At 38.9% G+C, this 23,151-nt stretch overlaps 4 protein-coding genes and 1 non-coding gene across 7 annotated transcripts; 4 read left to right on the forward strand and 1 right to left on the reverse strand.

Annotated features, from left to right (window-relative positions):
* The first annotated feature begins 834 nt into the window (after positions 1-834).
* Positions 835-2,808, forward strand: LOC112011838 (uncharacterized). Its single transcript, XM_024044176.2, has 4 exons — positions 835-1,472; positions 1,793-1,915; positions 2,061-2,202; positions 2,321-2,808. Exons 1-4 carry the CDS (start codon positions 835-837, stop codon positions 2,474-2,476), a joined length of 1,059 nt encoding a protein of 352 aa, XP_023899944.1. The 3' UTR covers positions 2,477-2,808.
* A 3,435-nt stretch (positions 2,809-6,243) lies between these two features.
* On the forward strand, positions 6,244-9,115 carry LOC112011839 (uncharacterized). The gene is made up of 2 exons (XM_024044177.1): positions 6,244-6,729; positions 8,972-9,115. Exons 1-2 carry the CDS (start codon positions 6,244-6,246, stop codon positions 9,113-9,115), a joined length of 630 nt encoding a protein of 209 aa, XP_023899945.1.
* A 9,558-nt stretch (positions 9,116-18,673) lies between these two features.
* Positions 18,674-18,745, reverse strand: TRNAP-CGG (transfer RNA proline (anticodon CGG)). Its single transcript has one exon. It is a non-coding gene; the product is annotated as a tRNA-Pro (tRNA).
* An 83-nt stretch (positions 18,746-18,828) lies between these two features.
* On the forward strand, positions 18,829-21,844 carry LOC112011849 (uncharacterized). 3 transcript variants are annotated; one of them, XM_065775385.1, is made up of 4 exons: positions 18,829-19,508; positions 19,666-19,698; positions 21,002-21,208; positions 21,353-21,844. In XM_065775385.1, the coding sequence occupies exons 1-4, from the start codon at positions 18,864-18,866 to the stop codon at positions 21,425-21,427; spliced, it is 960 nt and encodes a 319-aa protein (XP_065631457.1). In that variant the 5' UTR covers positions 18,829-18,863; the 3' UTR covers positions 21,428-21,844. The 3 variants fall into 3 exon arrangements, with proteins under 3 accessions (XP_065631457.1, XP_065631458.1, XP_023899954.1); XM_065775386.1 differs by lacking the exon at positions 21,353-21,844 and adding an exon at positions 19,817-19,854; XM_024044186.2 differs by lacking the exon at positions 19,666-19,698.
* Positions 21,845-22,704: 860 nt separating this feature from the next.
* LOC112011840 (uncharacterized) lies at positions 22,705-23,151 on the forward strand. Its single transcript, XM_024044178.1, has one exon. The coding sequence runs from the start codon at positions 22,705-22,707 to the stop codon at positions 23,149-23,151; it is 447 nt and encodes a 148-aa protein (XP_023899946.1).

The following is a 23,151-nucleotide window of genomic DNA, read 5'->3' on the forward strand; positions in this document are numbered from 1 at the left end:
ACCCATTCAAGTCAAAGTCGACGCCGACGAAGAGGACCAACTGAGAGTGAATGAGAAAAGAAGAGGTTGATCAGACCCATTGAAGCAGAGAGTGAATGAGAAGTGAGAGAGAAGGAAAAAAGAAACAGAGACAAGAGAAGGAAAAAAGGAACAGAGACAAAAGAAAGAAAAAATGAGAAAAACAGAGACCAACATAGACAAAAGAGAGAAAAAATTAATAAAATAATTATAAACGATCTACAGTAACCATGTAAATATACATAGTTACTGTAGCTTGTGGAAATATTTACACAATTTTACATATTTTTACCCTCTTTAATGTAAGTATTTTTTTTACTTAAAATATATAAAATTTGAACTTCTTTTTAAATTAGACTATACTCTATACATAGACTGATGAGCTCTCTTAGAACTCGAATTACAAACTTGCGGGGCACGCTAAATAGTGAAGCCGGTACTCGCTTAAAACTCGTTTTCGTGAGGGTCTTTTTTTTTTTTTTTGTTTCCTTAAAATATTGCTAAAATTGGTGCTATTTGGCCAATTTGGCCCTCAATTGATTGAGTTCAGCATCTGTGACTGTACATACATGCCTCTAGGATCACTTTTTAAGACCACCATGCGTAGTGCCCATCTCACGCCTCTCTACCTCAACCTGTCTTCCCCTAAATATATGTAGTTATGTACATAACTACATAATATAAATAAGGTCGATTCTTCCTTCTTGCTGCCTAGAATGCTTGAAGGTTCTAGAGTTTGTGGCTTCAAAGGAAGTAACTAGTAACCAAGCTCCTTCCTTCCTTCTCGCATATTGCAAGCATTTCTCCACAGCTCTCATGGCTAGTTGGATTTCTCCTTTGAACCCAAACGCACCAGAATTCTTCCCTCTACAGAATCCCCAGCTTCTTATCCCTTGTCCCTCTCTAAGCACTCCTCATTATTACTATCTCTCATCTCCAAACACAAACTTTTACTACTGCACTCCTTATGTTCAAAGCTTCTCAAAATCAGAAACCTTCTATACTAACTTTTACCTGCAAAGTACCCAACCCTCTCTCTTGCTTCCTCCATCACAACACAAGAACCTATTGACTGTTACTGAACCAACAAACTCTTTTGTAGCAGAGCCTTTAGAGCAAACCCATGTGGTGCACCATGAGACCAAGGTGGAGCAAAAAGTGGTGACTCAAAAAGTTCATCACAAGAGATACAGAAATCGTTGCTATGGGGGGCAAGGTGGTGGTAGGGTTAGGCGGCCATGGTGGCCAAAGTGTGGTAACAGTACTGAGACTTCTAGTCCTAGTGAGAATGTGAACAATAAGCGTGCTGGAAATGTGGAAACTTTGAACAAGTTTGCTCGAAAAGCGGGTTTTTGTGTTAAGGCTAAGAAGAGAAACTATACTCCTGTGCTTCCTGTGCAATCTGGTGCAGTTGAAACCACTGTTATGATTCGAAACATACCTAACAAATACAAGTATATTTCATTTTCTTCTTTCTCTTTCTCTGTGGGCTTACTTCTATGTGATTTTTGTTAATTCTTGGTTGTTGATTTTTCTGCATGTGGGTGGAATTTGGTTTTCTGAATCATGTATTGCTATTTTTTGGTCCTTTTATCCCTCTTTTCCAATTTGATTTGGATGAACACGCATGGTAGATTTTGTGTGTGATGAGTTAATCCAATAATTCCCAATTATATTCAAGAGGGTTTGTCTATTTTCTTGATTTTCCCTCTGCATTCCATGTTCCTTGTATTTCATAATTAATTAGCTTAGCTATTTCCATTATCTCTCTCAGCCGTGAAATGTTGGTGGAGTTTCTGGACCATCATTGCATGTTGGCGAATCGAGAGAAGATTGATAAGTTTGAAAACCCCATTGTGTCAGAGTATGATTTCCTCTATTTGCCTATAGACTTCAGGTATTTATGAAAGCTACATTTATTCAGCTACCCTTTTAGTCCAATGTCAGACCCTTTCAAGTATTGTAATTAGCTTCCCCACCTTAACTTACAGTTTATTCAAATGCAGTAACTACTCTATGGATTTTGATTTCTTTTTTTGCAGTACAGGGTTTAACAAAGGGTATGCGTTTGTTAACTTCACTAACCCACAAGCAGTGTGGAAGTTTTACATTGCCACTGACGAGCAGAGTTGGGATCATTTTAATTCACACAAGAAGCGTCAGATAGCCCTCGCTAGAATCCAGGTATAGACCTAACTATTTGTGTAAAAACTCAGAAACCTTTTTAGAGTATTCCACGCTACCATCATTATCTTTCTCTGAATGAAATTTGATGGGTTTGATCTGAAAAAATTGTTTACAGGGCAAGGAGGAACTGGTGAGGCACTTTGAGAGTGTGGGGTTTCCGTGTGAATCCGATCAGGTTCTACCTGTATTGTTTGAACCACCTCGGGATGGCTCCAGAAAGTTGGTGAAGCAAACCATAGTGGGAAAATGTACCCGCATGGAGGTGTACTGAGGGGGCACTTGGGACTATCCAAATCTAAGCTCTGTTGGGGTGGCTTTGATTTGACAAAGTTCATTTACGCTTGTCACTTCTCATTATAAATCAGTCAGTCAGCCAGTTTTATTTTTTAAAAGTTGAACTTTTGGTTTGGTTCATTTTTTTCTATTTCAGTCGAGTGCTGTAATTTCTAGTTAATATGGAGCTTAGGTTACTGTGCTATTGTGATGTAAGCAAGAAAAGGAAGGGGGTGGAACTTGGCACCTGCACCTAAAGGACCCTGAAAGGACAGGTGATGGGATCCACCCTCTCCATATGGATGAATGTGATCATTTAGTGAACTGTTTGTATATACTGTATTTGTTTGAAGACCTCGAGAGATGTGGTAGTTCTTCATGAATGCTTTGGAATAGAAGGTTGTTTTTCTTCTTGAATGTTGTGTCGATCACTTTGTTCCTTCTCTCTATTCTGTCTTTTGGTTCTGTGCTCTCACTGTAAAATAAAAAATGTCTGTTTACTACTGTTTATTCCAGTTCTGGCAAACAGTCAGTCTCTAGGTTGATAATCCCACCGTTTGTTGTGATCGTTTTGGCGGATCAGAGATTGGGCCATTGTCTCTCTCTCTCTCTCTCAGACTCTGAGTGGAAGAATGGGATAAATCTTAACCCTTCAAAAAGTTAAGGGCTCTGTGGCTGAAAAAACTTGTCACCAAATTAAGGAGAAAAATATGCATGGGATTGTTGTATTTTTAAATTCTGCAAAAAAAATTGTTTCATTTATAAATTATAAGCGCCTTAAGGCTTAAAGCTACTTGCTCCTCTTTATTTTGATCTTCATTTATTGCTCTCCTCTTTATTTTGTTTTCATTAATGATCTAACTTTTATATTGGAGCGTAGTTGTGCTATAAATTGTAAAGCATATAATGCTCATTGATTAATATTGGTCTCTTGACTCTCTTCTCTCTGATCACTTAAACCTGACTGATCCTACTTACCACATGGCTACTGAAATGGAAAGAGTGGAAGTATATTTTTCGTAAAATCACTGGATCTCTACGTGTTTTGCGTAGGTTATTTTCTCAAATGTAGTCGGTTTTATATTATTACATTTACAGTCAATGAACTTGTACAGATGAGTTAGGGTTGCATGGTTTAGCTAAATTATTGAAAGCTAGCAGGCAGACTTCGCTGAAAATGGGTTATTATTGTCGCCTAAATAGTTTCCCTAGGTGAAGTAGCAATTTAGCTAGGATGACCGACACTAGATAACTCGTTCTCTGAGTGGTGGATAGAATTCATTAGGGTAATTAGCGCAAAACACTGTTAAATTGTTCACCAACATAAGGAGAAAATTAATATATAAACTGACTTATATATATATATATATGTTCTGGATCTGTGTAAGATATTTTCTCCCTCTAAAAAGTTGAGTCTGCTTTTAATTTCTTCATCAATGATCTTGTACTTTAGGCTAAGCAGCACTATGTTTAGGTCCTCTCCCCTTGCTCTCTACTCTGCGAGTATTTTCTTAGACTCGGCTTGGAAGTACTGATTATATAAACAGTATAGAAGGGAAAAAAAAATTAAGTGTGGTTCTTTACTTTAATGAAGCAATGTTATATTTATTTGTTTTTCTTTTTTCTTTGCTAGTTTTTCTTAATCAGCTTGCCATCTTCATATGACTTTAGTTTAGTTGATCAGCTAGCAGCTTTTTCTCTTGCATTATTAGAAACAAACTTATAACCCTATGTATAGAACTGTTTGGGTTAAGTTTTGTGAATTAAGCAGTTTACATTATATGCAGTTTACATCAATGCCTGTAGGCTGAAATATTTGTGGAAACTTGCTAGGGTTACTATTAGGCTTTTGTTCTTTGAGGTGCATTGGATTTTGTTTCATTTCCTATCTTTTCCAGCAAGATCGTGTTAAATTAGTACTTGTTATATAAAGTTCTAAACATTATTGGATGCTTAATTCCATGTGACTGTGAGATAGAGCCATAGAGGTGGTGTTGATGTACATGCATGTTGGAACATATCTAGATTGACCTAAAGATCCTTATTAGTTGATAAAATAAAATATAATTATCCAATCAATATTACAAGACTTCTCACGCATTGTTTCATTTGTTTACAAACTATTGTCACCAAAGCTTAATCAAATAGTTGTTTAAAAAAAGGAAATTAAAAGATTAATCAGAAATCAGAATAGGGGAAAAAATTAACACCCTTTTTTTTTCCTATTTCTGAAACTTTTGGTGGTCATTGGTCACACAATTAAACCTGACTGCAAGGCTAGAGGAAGGGTTTTTGAGTACTGAAAAGTTTTATCATTTGTCATCCCAACCCATATCATTTGTCAGCTCTTTGTCATTTTCAATGATTGAACTTTGCGGGATTGATTTAGTTTTTTATTCAATTACGCATTTTGAGTGATACGCTTACTTATCCACCTCGACGCATGGTTAGTAACGCTACACCATAACATGTAGGCGGCTGACTTGTTATTGATTGCATAGGTGATAGGTTCATCATTTACACTTTTTTCCTAATGAATTTTCCTAACGGATATATTTAGGGACATACTTAGGGTATCAATAATTAATAAACTATTTTAATAAACTTTTATAAGAAAAAAAAAAAAAAGTTAACTTGTGGAGTATAAAAATTTAATAAGGTAATCATGTCACTTGTCTTATTCAAGGCCAAAGAGGCCAATACAGTTTTGAAGAGTTCATACACTCGGATGGTAAGGCCACATCAATGGCACATTACCAGAGGAAGCCATACTATAGAGGAAGAGCTTCAGAGAGGGGATTAGCCCTAATGTGATTGTAGGGATGGTAGCTGTTACCACATTTAATGCACCTCACAAAACACAATGACTGCATTTATGTAGAGAAGACCTCTAAACAGTGTTGTTTTGGTTGCCGCAACTCACAGAAGACTTGGGAGAGCGTCTGATGGGACAAACACTCGAGTAGTGGCCTGCATAATCAACAAATAGAGGGCCAAAATTAGCCAAAAGAGGCTATATAATGTGAGAGATCCTCAAGGGATAGGGGGAGTTCATCGGAGAATTTGAAAACGACTATAACACAAAGAATTGAAATTGTAATCAAGTTTAAGAAGAATATACTCCAGAACTACTCTCCTCGGACTTTGCCGAGGAATGATTTCTTCACATAAAACCTATTTTCCTTTATTTTATTTCAATCTTAAATTCATTATGGGCGTTGTCCAACTCACCGAAACCTAGTTTCAGCCCACTCTCTAAAAATTCATTGTGTTGGACTCTTTGGACTTGAATCCTTTTACCTTTTGGGCTTAGGAATCAAAACCTGCCCTTTCAATTGGCACCGCCTATGGGAATACTTGAGTTTTAGCGAGATCAACGTTTAGCTATGGTGGGTTCAGGTTCGAACCAGGAATCCTAGTGCCAAGATCATTTCCTTAACCTTGAACGCAGGAGAGATCATGAAGTTAGTATACATACTACTCAAACTAGCAGGAGCCAGTCTTGAAGTAGGAGTCACATCTCTCATGAAGAGAATACTAGAAGTATGCAGTTGGAGGTTGACCATCTGCGGAGGAGGTTACGCCATAAGCGACGGAGAAAAACTCCTTCAAGCTTTTACCCTTCTTCTGATGACAATGGGGATGATAGCTATAGGCCTAGGTCAAAGACTCCTCCTAGTGAGTCTTTTTCGTATGATGAGGATCGCTGTCATAAGTGTAGGAATAAGTCCATCTCATAAAGGTTTGGGCAACGTTGCTATGAGCATGGCTCTTCGCCAGATCTCTAAATCTCCTTTCACTCGTAGGATTGAAGGTTTTACTCAGCCAACATTAACTATGTATAATGGCAAAACGGACCCTGTGGAACATGTTAACCACTTCAATCAGAGAATGGCTGTTCACTTAAAGAATGAGACTTTGATGTGCAAGGTGTTCCCATCCAGTTTGAGGCCTATGGCGATGAGATGGTTTGATGGTTTGCAAGAAGGTTCTATTAACTCCTTTAAGGAGCTTACTAGGGCGTTTGGGGCTCGTTTTGTTACTTGCAGCAGAGTTTCTCGGCCTTTAAACTCCCTATTATCTATGACTATGCGAGAAGGGGAAACCTTGAAAACGTATCTTGACAAGTACTGGGAAATGTTTAATAAGATAGATGAGAACTTCGACGATGTGGCTATAAGGACTTTAAAGGTCGGCCTACCTATTGAGTATGATTTGAGAAAATCTTTGACAAGGAAGCCTGTTAGGAATGTACGTTAGCTCATGGACCGCATTGACGAGTATAAACGGGTCGAAGATGACCAACAACAAGGGAAATGGAAAGCTATGGTGGTCCCACAGGATAGAAGGGATGTTAGGTCAGATAGATACAACAACAACTGACATAAGAGAGATTTTATTGGGCAATCTAGACTTATTGCTACTCAAGTGGTTAGCACTGTGTTCTGAGATCTTGTGCATCAAATTTTGGAAAAAGTTAAGAGTGAGCCGTACTTTAAATGGTCAAACAAGATGGGGGGAGACCCCACTAGGCGTAACCAGAGCCTTCACTGCCAATACCACCAAGAGTGGGGGCACACTACAGAGGACTGTAGGACGTTGTGAAGTCATTTGGTACAATTGGTTAAGAGTGGGAAATTGAAGCAATTCCTGTATCAACTCAACGGACAGGGTGGACAGCCAGGGTTGGGAGCTCAGAGAGATGCTTCAACAAAAGGTACAATTAGTGTCATTCTTGCCGCTCTAGGAAGGACTGGCTCTTAGCCATCTAGGGTGATGTCTATAGCTCAGCTGTCTACAGAGGACTCGCCCCTAGATTTGAAGAAAGGTAGAGTGGTGGCCCGACCAGTTTTGAACTTTTCCGAGGATAAAGTTGGAACCTTGTAGCCACATGATGATACCTTGGTAGTTACTCTCAGGATTAGAGGGTATGATGTGAAAAGAGTGTTGATGGATCTGGGTAGCGATGTAGAGATCATGTACACCAACCTATTTAAAGGGCTGAACCTGAGGCCCAAGGACCTGGCCTGCTATGACTCTCCTCTAATAGGGTTTGATGGGAAGACTGTCTTTTCGAAGGGCCAAATCAGACTACTCGTTCAGGTAGGGTTAGAGATCGTGGAAGTGAACTTCATCGGTAGATGCATACTCCCCTTATACTACTATTGTGGCAAAACCTTGGCTTCATGCCATAGGGGCTGTGTCCTCTACCCTACACTTAAAAGTGAAGTATCCATCAGGGGATTAGGTCGAGGAGCTAGTTGGAAGCCAGTCTATGGCCAGGCAGTGCTTGGTAAATGCTATCAGACATCAGACTAGAGGTAAGCCCTCAGCTTCTACTGAGTAGGGTTTATAGCAATCAAGGGTGCCAATGTGGTCTACGGACGTGGTGGTAGAAGAGGCAAGGTGTGAGGAGTTAGAAAAGGTCATTATTGTTGATGATGAAGGAAAGTTCTTCCAGGTTGGAGTTCAGTTGCCTCCTTAGGAGAAGGAAGAGCTAATAGGATTTCTTAAGAGAAATATTGATGTATTTGCTTGGAGTGCTTACAAAACTTCTGGAGTTGACCCAAATTTTATTTGCCATCATCTAAACATCAACCCCTTCGTCATCCTCCCCAAAAATCAACTACCTCGGTGTTCATCTAAGGAACATTCTGATGTTGTCAAGGAGGAGGCGGTTAAGCTCAAACAGGCCGACGCCATAAAGGAAGTTTTTTTACCTTAAATGGTTAGCCAATATAGTGGTAGTGAGGAAGAAAAGTAAGAAGTGGCGAGTATGTGTAGACTTCACAGATTTAAATAAAGCTTGCCCCAAGGATATCATTAAATACCATTGGCTCTGGATGATCAAGAGAAAACAGTTTTAGTTATGCCTACTGGGAATTATCATTACAAAGTGATGCATTTTGAATTGAAGAATGCAGGGTCTACTTATCAGAGGATAATGACCAGGATGTTTGAACCTCAACTGGGCAAAAATATCTAGATCTATATAGATGATATGGTAGTAAAGAGTAAAGTGGAGTCTGAGCACGTAAATGACCTCGGGGATATTTTTGAGATATTAAGGAAACACAAATTGCGCCTTAATGCTTCTAAGTGTTCTTTCGACATTGGCTCTGGCAAGTTTTTGGGTTATATGGTTACTCATTGTAAAATTGAGGTCAACCTTAACCAGATTAGAGCAATTAGCAACCTACAACCTCCTCGAAACTCTAAAAAGGTCCAGAAGTTGACAAGAATAACTGTCGTTTTGAACCAATTCATTTCGCGATCAGTAGACAGGTGCAGGCTCTTCTTCCAGTTATTACATAAGTGGAAGGGGTTTGAGTGAACCGAAGATTATGCCTTAGGCTTCTAGTAGTTAAAAGAATATCTTTCTCGGCCACCCATTATGTCCAAGCTCAAGGTGGAGGAAGTGCTATTTACTTATGTTGCTGTAGCCCCACATGCGGTGAGCTTGGTATTAATATGGGTTAACGATGGTGTGCAGAGACCGGTCTATTATGTGAGCAACTTGTTGCATGAGGCAGAGGTTCGTTATCTACCATTGGAGAAAGCCATTTTGCCAGTGGTGCATGCTACACAAAAGCTCCCTTATTACTTCCAGGCTCACATTGTTGTGGTTCTCACCTAACTTTATCTTCAATCATTTGCTTCAAAGGGCTAACTACACAGGGAGGATTGCAAAATGGGGAACGATCCTGAGAGTTTTTGATATCAAGTATATGCCCCGTACTTCCATTAAGGGCCAACTCCTTACGGATTTGGTGGTCGAGTTTACTGAGTCTCCAATGGGAGAGGACAAGGAAGAGCAATGCATGGATGGAAAATTAGTTGGCGTGGTCTCTATGCAAGGGCCTTCAACCTGGAAGGTGTACGTTGACGGGGCAGCGAATCAAAAGGGATCTGGAGTGGGGCTAGCTGTGGTATCTCTTAAAGGGGTGGTTATTGAGAAATCCTTAAGGTTGGGTTTTTCGGCCACGAACAATGAGGCCAAGTATGAGGCTTTGTTGGCAGGAATGACTATGGTTCAGAAGATGGGAGGAAGAGCAATGGTGTTATTCTCATATTCGAGGTTGGTTGTAGGCTAGGTGACAGGAGAATTGGAGGCTAGAGATTCGAGAATGCAAGAGTATTTAAATCAGGTTCGGCACCTACAATCAGGGTTCGGGCCTTTCACCTTACAAGAAATCCCTAGAAGCAGAAACACGCATGCAGACTCTTTTACCACTCTCGCAACCTCGTCGGCGCAGAACTTACCTCAAGTTATCCTGGTTGAGGATTTGTGTAGGCCCACTGAGATGGAGAGAGAGAGAAGGTCCATATTCATCAATAGGGTGTGACCTAGTTAGATGGATCCTATTGTGTTGTTTCTTAGGGATGACATCTTACCTGAGGAGAAAGGGGAAGCTGATAAAGTGTGGAGAAAAGCTCATCATTTTTGCTTATCTGAGGATTAAAAGTTATACAAGCGCTCTTCTTCTGGGCCCTATATGCTATGCGTCCATCCTGAGACAGTGGAACCATTCTTAAAAGAGTTATACGAAGGGATTGATAGAAGTCATACATGGGGCTAATCACTGTCTCACAGGGCCCTTACTCAATGGTATTGGTGGCCAAATATGCAAAAGGAAGCACAAGAATATGTGAAAAAGTGTGACCAATATCAGAATTTGCTCCAAATATTCATCAACCAGGGGGTGTTCTCAATCCTCTATCTAGCCCTTGGACTTTTGCTCAATGGGGCTAGAATATTGTAAGGCTTTTCCCTAAGGCAGCAGGGAATAGGAGATGGCTATTGGTTAGCACGAATTACTTCACCAAGTGGGTTGAAACTGAGTCACTGGCAAATATCAGGGACGTGGATGCCAGGAGATTTGTGTGGAAAAATATTGTCACTCAGTTTGGGATCCCTCATACCCTCATCTCGGACAATAGTCTTTAGTTTGATAGTAAAACCTTTAGGAGGTATTGTTGTGAATTGGGCATTAAGAATAGGTACTCCACCCCGACTTATCCACAAGGGAATGAACAGGCCAAGACTGTCAATAAGGTCATAGTGAGTGGACTCAAGAAGAGGTTGGATGATGAAAATGGTAAATAGGTGGAAGAGTTGCCACACATTCTTTGGACATATCAGATTACCCCTTATAGGTCAAAAGGGGAGACACATTTTTCAATGACCTATGGAGCCAAGGTTGTGATTTCTTTTGAGACTAGATTCCCAACGCTGAGGACAAGCTTATTCATTCTAGACAGCAACGACAACTTACTAGAAAAGAGTCTGGATTTAATTGAAGAACAGAAAGAAAGTGTCACGGTTCAATTAGCGTATTATTAGTAGAAACTCAAACAGGGGTACGACTCAAGCATGAAGTCAAGACTGTTAGCCCCTGTGGACTTGGTATTAAGAAAGGTTGTAGGTACTGCAAAAAACCCAGTATGGGGAAAGTTAAGGCCCAATTGGGAAGGCTTATACCATATCACCTTAGTAGTTAGTACAGGTGCATACTTCCTAAAAAACTAAGATGAAAATGTTGTATCACGCCCCTAGAATGTAAATAACCTGCGAATGTATTATTATTAATGAAAGGCAAATATGCCATGTTTTTGTTAAAGTTATGTGTAATGTTGGTTACTTGTTTGAATATTAAACAGAACATTAGTCATGTCTAGTTCCTCAGACCACATACCTTGAGTAAATTAATATTTCTGATTACTTGTTTGAATATTAAACAGAACCTTGGTCATGCCTGGTTCCTCGAATCACATACCTTGGGTAAATTAATATTACTTGTTTCAATATTAAACAAAACCTTGGTCATGCCTGGTTCCTTGGACCACGTACCTTAAGTAAATTAATATTTTTAGTTCCTTGTTTGAATATTAAATAAAATCTTGGTCATGCCTGGTTTCTCAGACCACATACCCTGGGTAAATTAATATTCTTAATTGCTTGATTAGGTATTAAACAGAACCATGGCCATGTCTGGCCCCTCAGACCACATGCCTTGAGTAAATTAATATTTCTTAAGAAAATATTAATGTGTTAAATAGAGTCTCGGCCATACTTGGTCCCTCGAACCACATGCCTTGAGTAAAATAACACTTCTCAATTTCACCAAGAATGGGACCTTGGCATATGCATCATCATTAGAAAACGAGGTCTCACTCTGGGTTTTGGTTAAAGGATTTTGAAGGTACATTCATAAGGTACTCTTAAAATGAGAGACCTCAAACACCCCTTTTTTCTACTAAGTATTTTGCTTGTCTCTAAAGACTTAGACATTCCTGTTGATTATACAGTTTTTAGCACCAATAGTTATCTTTCTCACTGTTTACATGGGCTTAATTCATTTGAATTAATAACGAATCATTACTATTAGCTTTTGTTAAAGTATGGGTGTTCACCCTCAGAAGCATCATCAATCTAACCTTTCAGCAAAGGACAAAACAGTAACTACAGCCAATAAGAGGTAAATATTGCAGGAAAAACAAAGGTTCATAAAGCAAAGGTTAATGTCTTTTCATTGAATAAAAGAACGATACATCATAAATAGTGGCAAACTGCCACAACAAAAGAAAAGTACCCAAAAAAAAAAAAAAAAAAAAAAGAAGAAGAAGAAGAAGAAAAAAAAAAAAAAAAAAAAAAAAAAAAAAAAAAAAAGAAGAAGAAGAAGAAAAAAAAAAAAAAAAAAAAAATCCTAAGCTAAGCCTTGGCTAGAGGAAGGTCTTCTTTGCTGGTTGGTTGGGAGACAAGAGGATCTGCAACTTTGCCCAAGCTAGCCTTCTTCTCCTAGGCCATGGCTTGAGGCTTGACCGACTCAAATCCCTTTATCTTGGGAGCAGCTTCCTTACCTCAGTCAGCCTCTGGGCCTTTAGCCTCTGGCAAAACTTTAGCTTCCTTGCCCTTGGCCACTTCCACCCTTTGGCCTTGGTCACCAGCCTTGCCAGGCCCTTTGAAGGTCTCAAGAAAGGGAAGAAGGGCCTGGGTGCTTGGAAGCTGCTCAGGGGTAGTTATTGCAGGGGCCGCATCTGCTCCAGGGCCTAGAAGTGCTGCAGAAGCCTCTTGGAGGTCTGGTGGGTAATAAACGTTTTCAGCCCTCCTTCACTCCGAGGCAGCAGGAACTCTAGCCAGGTTCAGCGCCTCAGTCCACACCTCTTGGCAATAATCCCTACAGACCTCAGCCAACTCCTCAGTCAGGCGAGCCTCGATCACTTGCACCCCGAGATCATAGAACTTTTGCTTCGAAGCATCCGCAGCTGCCTTAGATGCCCGAGCAACCTCCTTGGCCTTCTCTAGCTTCGCCTTCAGATCCATGACTTTTTGTTTGGCTGTGACTAGCTCTATTTCAGCGTAGTGGAGCTTCTTGCGTTGCTTTTGAGCTTGATCCTGAGCATTCTTAAGGCCAAACTCAACGCTCCTCCTCCCCCTCTCTTCAGCAACCAGCTTCGTGCCGAGCTTTTTATTCTTCTACTCGGCGATGCCCAAAACTTTGCTAGTCTCAGCGCATAGATTGTCCACGAGCCTGGCCTCGTTTGGAGCAGCTTTCACCCATTCCTTGGCCATAAAGACCTTCTATATGGCTTACACAAAAAACAACAGAGGAATGCTTTATCAAATAAGGAAAAGATAACCTAGCATGGGGTTATTAAGGAGTGTTAAGAAGCTTACCAAGGCCAAGTCCCTCTTCAGGACAGAAAGAGGTCCTGCTGCCTCACATTCTTCAGAGCAGCCATATCCTTTGGCAACAGGAGGGGCTGCTTTAAAGCGTCGGCAAGGTAGTGGGCATTCCCTCTCTAGAATTCCCTGATGGTGGAGTTCCATGGCATGGTGAAGGAACTTCCTCATTATGAGGGAATAACTCCCCCTTCTCGACCACCTCCTTGTCCTTCTTTCTTTTTTTCAGATTGGCAGGCACGAAGGGTTAACTGAAGGAGGGGGAGGAGGAGGAAGAATAGAAGGGAGATGAGACCCCGAAGTGTCTTTGGGTGCCGACCCCTTAGCCCTACCCATAAGGAGTTCATGGAGACCCTTCTTCCTCTCTAGCGGCATTTCTTCTTCTTCTTTTTCTTCCTCTAAATCGCTGGCTATGCACACAATGACGAGTTCGGAAGTGCGAACGCCTAAAAATCTGTCAAGCTCGTCTTTCGAGTCCGAGACCTGAATCACAGGCTCTTTTTGCTCCTCTTCCTTCCTCGAGCTGAAATTGGTCTATCTTAGCCTCGAGTGATAGGCGCGAGGAAGCTGTCTCTTCTCTAAAAATTGCTTCTTCCCAAGGAAAACAATGGGAGGGCAGCTCGACTTGCACGATGCCTTCTCAAGCTAGGAATCCAGGCATCAAAACGTCAATCTGAGCTAGTCAAGGATCACCTGCTTTGATCGCATTGCCCATGTCTTGAAACTGATCGGATAGGGATTAAAGACGAGGATAAGGTGGACAGCTCTTAGTTGTTTATCCTCGCTTACAAACACCTTGGATCTCAGCACCCTGTTGAGATCTAGAACATTGACAAAGTTGAGATTGGGAGCCATGTATCTTTTATCTGCAGAAAACAGCTGAGAAGCAAAACCATAGTTAGAAAAACGAGTCATTAGTCAGAAGGAAACAAAACAGTAAAGGAATGAGGAAAGAAGCAAACTATAAAACTAATTCCCTTGTTAGAAGACCTAAACCTAGGGTACCCTACCTGGTACTCCCTCCTGGGTTGGGCAGTGAAGACCGTCATGCCATTCACCTGAAACGATTAGAAAGTCATCTTTTATGCCCTTATTGGATTTAGGGAGACACGAGATGAGCCTAACGTCAGAAGTCTTAGACTTAAGATAGTAGCTAGAGTCTGCAAGCAGATGACACTTGTACATCCAGACAACGTCATGCTAGGTGAGGCATAATCCCATTTGCTCGTTAAGAGCGTCTACACTACCTAAGACTCTAAAAAGGTTAGGCACATATTAGTGAGGGTAGATCCTATGGGTGACTAAGTAGTCCTTGGTCACTCTACCCAAGGGCCCCTCATTCCCCCTTCTATGAAGGCAATCATGGGAATAACGACCTCCCCTTCCTTTTTGAGGGCATCCCCCCCACCCAGAGGGCAATACCGCAAGAAGACATCCTAGAGAATGTGATATAAGGCCCTAAACCCCTCCATACCTGTGGGGGTATCTACTAAATGAGCAAACCTACCTATCTAAGCAGATTAAGGAAAAGGGAAAGAATCAGAAAACATAAGGCTGAGGAAACTGGTCGAGGAGAAGAGAAACCTAAGAATAAGGGAACTTATGAAAATAAGGGCAAGGGTCACTTCAGGAGCTTCTTGAAAGTTTGAAGATTTGAAAAGTGGGAGAAATGAATTCCCTAAGTGCCTTATATAGGAGGCGAAGTTGGGTGGGAGTTACCCCACCCCAAATTTCGAGGAAAAATATCAGCCGTAGGATCTTTATCTCATCATAGAACGTGGGAGACAAGATGTCGTATGGAGCATTTAATGAGACGTTATAGACTCCGAAGCATTAGGAATGGTTATAGGGCATGCGTAGTGACGTTCTCGCATGGGAAAAATAAAGGCACGTGTAGAGCCAATCACTTAGGATCAAAACCCCATTTTTCTCCTCAGATAAAAGAGAAAAACCGGAGTTTTGAGGGGCTATTGTGGGGTACAAAAATTTAATAAGGTAATCATGTCACGTGTCATACCTAAGGCCGAGGAGGCCAATACAATTCCGAGGAGTCCATACACTCGGATGGTAAGGCTGGAAAGGCGAGCCATGGCTACGTCAATGACACATTACCAGAGGGGGCCACACTGTTGAGGAAGAGCTTCAGAGAGGGGGTTAGCCCCAACATGATTAGAGGGATGGTAGCTGCCACCACATTTAATGCACCTCACCAATCACCCTAGTCGCATTTATGTGGAGAAGACTCCTGAACAGTGCTGTCTTGGTTACTGCAACTCACAGAAGACTTGGGAAGGCGTTTGATGGGACAAGCACTCAAGTAGTGGCTTGCATAATCAACAAATGGAGAGCCAAGATCAGGCAAAAGAGGCTATATAATGTGAGAGATCCTTCGGGGATAGGGGGAGTTCATCGGAGAATCTGAAAATGACTATAACACAAAGAACTGAAATTGTAGTCAAGTTTAAGAAGAATATACTCCAGAATTACTCTCCTCGGACTTGCCGAGGAAGGATTTCTTCACATAAAACCTATTTTTCTTTGTTTTATTTCAATCTTATATTCATTATGGGTATTGTCCAACTCACCGAAACCTAGTTTTTAGCCCACTCTCTAAAAATTCATTGTGTTGGGCTCTTTGGGCCTAAATCCTTCTACCTTTTGGGCTTAAGAATCAAAACCTACCCTTACATAACTAATTTTTTTTTTTTAATTTCTTGTAAAAAGTTTATTAAAATTGATGATTAATGGATAGTGAAATATTACCATAAAAACTTTACTGTGAAATATTTTCTGATTCTAAAATTACTGTTGTAATTATAAACGTTGGAGAAACTATATGTTAATTTTGTTGAGATTAGGGTTATAAAAAAGTGGAGTACTAAAAGTTCAAAATTGTTCATTTAATAACATAACTATAAATACGAGTAAGGCTTGGGTTTATTGTTACCAATCTATATTATATATTCAAACTTAGTTTATTTTCTTGTCAAGTTTTTTCTAGAACAAGTTGATTGAATTATTATCTTCCCATATTTAGTAAACACCACAACCAAAATCTTTACCTTTTCATAAGTCTAAGTTACTAATTAATAACTAAATTATAGTTGAAACAAAAGCATTTAAATTATTAGATAGAATGATTTTCGTGAACTTATAAAAATTAAATTCAACAAACTTGTATTATTAAAAGTAAAATATAGTTTTTATTACGAAATGGATTATTTATATTATCAACAAATTAAAAATAATAGTTTAATATCTTATGAACTTATAATCAAACTTGCACAATCCAATATCAAATCTTTATAAGTATATTTTTTATAGATGTATAATATAAATATATACAATATTATATACTTAAATTGAGTCTCATACTCTTTATATATACACACACACACACAAAAACAAGCCATTACATTTGAGCTTGACTTGTTTAAAAGTTGAGTAGGCTTGAGCTTGACTCATTTGCTAAATAAATAAATATAAACAAGTTCTTTTTTGAGTCAAGCCCAAGTTGTTCATAAACAACTCAATTTACAAACCTTGTTAGATCTTAACTAATATTCAAAATTCTCAAATTAATAGTTTTTTTTTAGTAGATATTTATATGCATTTTTAGTAATTAATATTTAAACATTTATTTAATTCTGTAATTTAAACATGTTTTTTAAAACCTTTGGAAGGCTTGATCAAACTTAACACATATGGCTCCATGTTTAAAAATCCAGGCCTTGTCAAGGGTGGAGTGCTTCTAGAAACAGTGAATGAAACTGGATAAAAGGGTTTGCTATATCAACTACGTGAACGACAAGTGAGGTTGCTCATAGGTTTTAGAACCAAACCGGATTGGAAGGTCGAATCGTGAAAATCGGAAACCGGGATGAAAACCGGTTTTTTAAGTCTAAAGAATTGTATTTTTAGTTAATTCCGTGAACCCCTAAAACCAGGGTTGGACCACACGAACTGGTGGCAAAAACCGTGCGGTCCAACCTCTTGGCCTTTTTTTTTTTTATTATAAAAACAACTTAACACAATTTTATTCTACTTAATTAAATTATCCATCTCTTACAAGGAATTAAAAAAAAAATTATAATTAAAATCCTTCTAAGATATTCAACTTTACTTCAAAAATTAATCATAAATTTTAATGTTTTCGTGGTTATTATTTTATTTTATTAACTTTATTATTTAATTATTAAATATATGCTTGAAAATCATTAAATTTCCCTCACATATATAGATATATTAGTCAATTTTGCTAGTTTTATAAATTTAATATCTATATTTAGGCTTTAATTCATTATTAAATTAATTATAATGTCATCACAGTTCGACCCCGGTTTGACCTCGGTTCGATCTCAAAAACCTTGAACTTCTCCCTTTTACGGTTCAATGAACGGTCCGGGTCTAAAAATCTTGAGGTTGCTAAGCTTTGGGGGCTTTGGGGGCTCTAAAAGATGGACTTCTTCTACCGGTATAGCTTAGGACAACCTTTATCCATAGTGAACTAGATGCAAATATTGTTGTTCATCTTATGAAGAATAACATTTTCAATAATCAAATTGATAGAGCCCTACTAATTGAAGGAGCTTGTTGACTCTTAAAGACCTTTCCTGACAAAATTAGAGAATATGTTTATCGTGAAACAAACCAACGCATTAATGTCCTAGTTAAAATGAGGACCCAATTAATATCACTTTTTTACACCAATCACAACTTCCTTTTTTTCTTTTTTTCTTTTTTTTTTTTATTTTTTTATTTGTGTGTGGATATGAATGCTGAAATTTTATTAATGATACGAAAAAAATATTGCATCATGGAAAAGAGTTTGCTTAAGGAAGCAAGAGTACTTTTCAATCCATGCAGTGAAATAAACAATGTCTAGAGCATATTTAGCTAGTAAATAGGCTGTTCTATTACCTTGTTTACATACATGAGAGAATTCACCCCGGCAGAAGTCTCTGCAGTGGGTATGACAAAGAGCTTGATGTACAATAATAGAATCACCCTCCAGGATGAAATCTCGAATACCGATGTCCTTGGCAAATAAGACTGGTTTCAAAAGCTTTTGCTTTTGCCTCCACAACACCCAACGGGGCATAGATCTTCTTGCTCAGAGCTGCCTCCACCCTACCTTCATCATCCCGGATAATAGCACCAATGCCCACGGCTCTTGGTGCTGAACACTTCAGAAAAATATTGTGAAACTTATTATATCATCAGACTCATCGAATGAGCCTATCTTCATTCTAGTTAGCCCTGATGCCTAGCAGGAATGGAACTTTGGCCATTTGTTGATTATTTTTCTTGCTTAGGCCGACCATGTTCTGGCTGAATGTATCCACATCTAGTGGATAGCACGTAGCACTTGCAGAAAAACGAATAAAATAACAAGTCGTCTAGTTTTAGCCTATAAAAGTATAGAACGACGATAAAGCCTTCCTGGTTCATGTCGTATAGCAAAGAAGAGGAAGAAAATTAGCAAAAATAGTGCTGTAGTTCAAAATACAAGGGGTGTTGCGAGAATCGAACTCGCGACCTCTCGCACCCGAAGCGAGAATCATACCACTAGACCAAACACCCATCTTTGTTGCTTTGTTTTCAATATCAGGTTAAAACGATAGATTATTCGAAGGTAACAAATAATAATTATCTTAATAGTTTCTTGTAGCAAGCAACCAAAAACTCAAAGAGAGAAAACATGGCAGTGGCATCATCACTCTCATCCCAATGGAAGCTCCTCCGCCCACCTCAACCTCAGCCGCCACTACCACCACCACCACCTTCCTCTTCTTTCTTTTCTTTGTTTCTCAAACCCCTTCTTATCCCAACTACTTCAACAACATTAACAAAAACAAAAACAACAAAAGCAACAACAACTCTATCCAAATTAAGCCCACTTCCTACAACCCACTTCACCAAATCCCTCCCTCCTCTCTTCTGTCACTCTCTCTCCTCTTTCTCTACTCTCTCTCACCCTTCTCCTAAACAACAACAACATGAAGAAGAAGAGGAAGAAGAAGATGATGAAGAAGAAGAAGAAGAAGAAGAATATGATGGTGAAGAAGATGAGAGTGGAATTGAAGATTTGGAAGTGGGAATGACAGAAGGGGAGGATTCTGAAAAGGGTGTGGTGGAAAAAGCTCCTTCCTTGAATGTGAAGACAAATGGGGATTTGGAATTGAAGCTGCTACCGAGTCTGACTGTGAAGGAGAAGAAGGATTTAGCTTCGTACGCGCATAGCTTGGGAAAAAAGCTCAAGTCCCAGTTGGTGGGGAAGTCTGGTGTTACTGCTAATGTTGCTACCTCTTTCATTGAGACCCTTGAGTCTAATGAGCTTCTAAAGGTAGCAATTTCAATGAATTGAACTCTTTTTCTTTTTCTTTTTTTTTTCTTTTTCTTTTTTGCAGTGGATTGGATTGCAGTTTGGTGATTTGGATAAAACATCAGTTGGGGTTTAAGGTTTATTCTTTTTTAACTGTTTTTGTCTCCGTGTTAAGCAGATGTTAATAGCCTTGCAAATTGCAATTGTCAATGTGAGTGTAATTTACTCCTTTTGGTGCTGAAAAACTTTGGTGAAAAACAAGATAGAGTTCTTTTGATTTCATTAAGTGTGTCTCTGTCTGTGCTTAATGTAATATATTTTGTTCACAGCTGGTCACAAAACCGGAAAAAGGAAGGGGTTATGACAGGTTAGGTTGACGGTCTGAGTAAAATTTAGTCACTTTATTATGAATAAATCTACTACCATAAACGTTGGGCCCATATAGGTTGAGTCATCCCTTGATTTCTATTGAGAATCCATATGTGACCCTAGTGTTTTTTGGATTATAAAAGTTTGGTTGTTGTTGTTGCTGTAGTTCTTTTGCTTTAATTTTTTGGATCTTTGTGGAAGAAACTAGGACTTTTCATTGGCAATCAATTGGAGTCATCTTTTCTGTTTGGAATGCTAATTTTTCAATAGAATTTCTTGTTTAGCTTTTAAGCTTAATCTGGAATTAATGTGCTGTTGATTGATGAGAGTCCATGGTTGATTTCTTGTAGCACTTTCTTTGCTTTGACAGCTTAACAACTGTTTCTATTTGAAGAGCATCTATTTCTCATTGTTTCTGTTGAGGGAGAGTTGGATTGATGGGACTTATACCTATCAAAAAAATTGATGAGACTTATAGTTGTAGGATGGGTTTGCTCTCTAAAGGAATCGTGAACATTTGAAATGATAATCATAGGCTGGGCATAAAACTTGAAACTGTACTTATTGAAATTTGGGAATTATAACTTTTGAGTCTCAAATTGCAATCCTTGAAGCCATCACTTTAAAATCGGTCTGTGAATCACTAGCTTTTGTGTCACTATTGGTTCTAAACGGTTGAGCTATGCTTGTTGGTAAAACTAGAGGTATTACTTTAGGATCTTAGTTACTCTGATTTCCAAGATATTTCTGAGTTTGCAAAACTTTAAATGCCTAAAGCATATGCCTTGGTTATTAGCCCTTATTAAGCTGTTGTGATGCTGATTACTGGTCCATTTTCCTTAACCAAATTTAGCATGTGGTGCTGGTTGGAACATCATAAAGTTGAGCCCGGTGTTTTTTAAGTTGGATGGTATGGCATGCTAGCTTATATGAGCAGACTGATATGTGAAACTCCCTAGCAGCCATCTTGTTTAAAAATTTGATGTTGTAGCTTAGTTGTGCTATTTGCTACATATTAAACTATGTTCTGCTTCCTTTTGCATTTTCTTTATAGAATCTTGTAGTGTGGGACTAAGGCTTGGGTGTTGTTGTATTCTTTGGTCTTCTGATGGAAATCTTATTTTCAATTTAAACATTGTAAACAGATTAAAATACACAATACCTGTCCGGGGGAGCTAGATGATGTGGTGAAGCAATTAGAGGAAGCAACTGGCTCAGTGGTTGTTAGTCAAATTGGTAGAACAGTGATTATTTACAGACCTAGCATCACCAAGATGAAGGCAGAGGAGAAAAAGAGGCAGGCTCGGAAAGTTTTTGTGAGAAAAGAATCAAAACCGAAACATACATTGCTGGTAAGCAAAATAGTGTTTTTTTAAATTTATAAATAAATTAAATTAAATTAAAAAAAGTGTATATATATGTATATAATCTTTGTAATCCATAAGGCCACCGTGGCCTGTTTGCTGACCTCTATAGCTCTCTCCCAAAAAATGCAGAACAAAGCACAACAGCGCTTATCTGGGCGTGGTCGTCGGGGGAGCAGTAGGTTTAAGCTCGAAAGTGACATTTGAGGCAATGCATATGTGGATACTTAACGTTGGATTTTGGTGCCAATTTCAACTTCAATTCTAATTAACTGGGAATCCTGTCAACTTTGTAGCTAATAGGAAGGGGCATTCAGTTAGAATGCCAGTCAAACTTTGTAGCCAAAGAGAGATCATTTCTGTGTTTTGTGATACTTAGGATGCCTGTTAAAGAAGAGCGAGTTACCTTTGGGAGTACTTGCACTTCAATGGCACTCCATTGAGTGGTAACTATAGGACTAGAATGGGATTGTTTTGGCAGATCAAGAGTGCACGGTTATTTCTTCTGTCGAAAGACATAAATTTGAGCTGAGGTAAGCAAACATGATTGGGCAAGTTCAAAGATGTATTCCTAGTTGCAATCAGAAGTAACATTTGCATGTTGTGTGATATTTACCATGATAATGCTAACTGGGCAAGAAAATATTTATTGCACAAAATGATGCTAAATAATATTAAGAACGGTGGACATATGTAATGTCATTGGGAATAACTTTTTATTTTAGTATACAGGGATGCAAGCAATCTCAAGCATAAAGGTTTTCTTTTCCAGCCCTTTCCTCTAAAAGCAGTTTCTTTGGTCCTCATCTTGCCTTGCGGCCATTGGAATTCGGAGTTCTTATGGATTTCTTGTATGGATTTCTCGTAATGTGCAAAACTGAATGCTAGGGAGAACAATTTTGGCATGTTTTTCATCATTGGTACTTGATAATTTGGTTGCATTATTATTACTATCACATGAATTCATGAGTAACATCATTTTTATTAACACTAATCAACTTCATCAATTATGAAAAACATTATGAAAATTATTATTCTTGTATTTACTGCATTAGAAGATGTTGGCTGCCTCAATCGCGACCCTGTTAAGGTTAAACTTTGTTGAAAGGACACTTGATTTTTAACCAATTTACTGTTGCAATAGCTGCAACTTTTCAAAGCGAAGCTTCCAGAAAGCAAATTTTGGTACAAAAGTTATAAATATGGATTTTATGCTGAAAGAATAGCTTATGCAGATAACGTAGTGATTCATGAACTTGACTATGAACTTTAAATCAATTCTTTAGTGATATATATATATATATATATAGGTTCAATTTTATCTTGATGTTAGATTTAAGTAGATCCAAAATTATGTGGTCAAATGTCACTCTCCCTTAGGTGACACTAAGGGTTCTCCTTCTCGTGTATCTACGAGGTGACTCCCTCCCTTAGTTTGGCTAAGGGGCTATCTTTTATTGTATTTTTTTTTTGATCACACACCGATGGCAGACGACGTTATCAATAGTTTGGAGAACATGAAACTGACAACAGAAGAAGAGGAAGTTATAGCTATTTCGGACGAAGGTCGGAAGGAGGATATTGAGAGTTGTGATTTGAGCCTTATTGGGAAATTTCTCACGTGTAAGCCATTCAACAAGCGAGCGGCATTGAACATGTTGAGAAAAGCATGGGGACTGGCTGAGGGAGTGGAGATGGTGGAGGTTGGATCAAACTTGTTTCAGTTCAAGTTTAAATTGGAATTTGAGATGGAGAGGATTTTTGAAAGCGGTCCATGGTCATTTGATAATCAGATGCCCATGTTACAGAGGTGGAAACAAGGGATGACGGCGGAGAATGTTAAGTTCGATTCAGTAGCAATATGGATTCAGATTTGGGGGGCTCCGTTTGACATGGTTTCCCCAACAGTGGTAGCAGAGATAGGAAATTGA

This window comes from Quercus suber, unplaced genomic scaffold, assembly GCF_002906115.3.
Source record: "Quercus suber isolate HL8 unplaced genomic scaffold, Cork oak 2.0 scaffold_110, whole genome shotgun sequence".
In the NCBI taxonomy this organism is placed as follows: Eukaryota; Viridiplantae; Streptophyta; class Magnoliopsida; order Fagales; family Fagaceae; genus Quercus; species Quercus suber.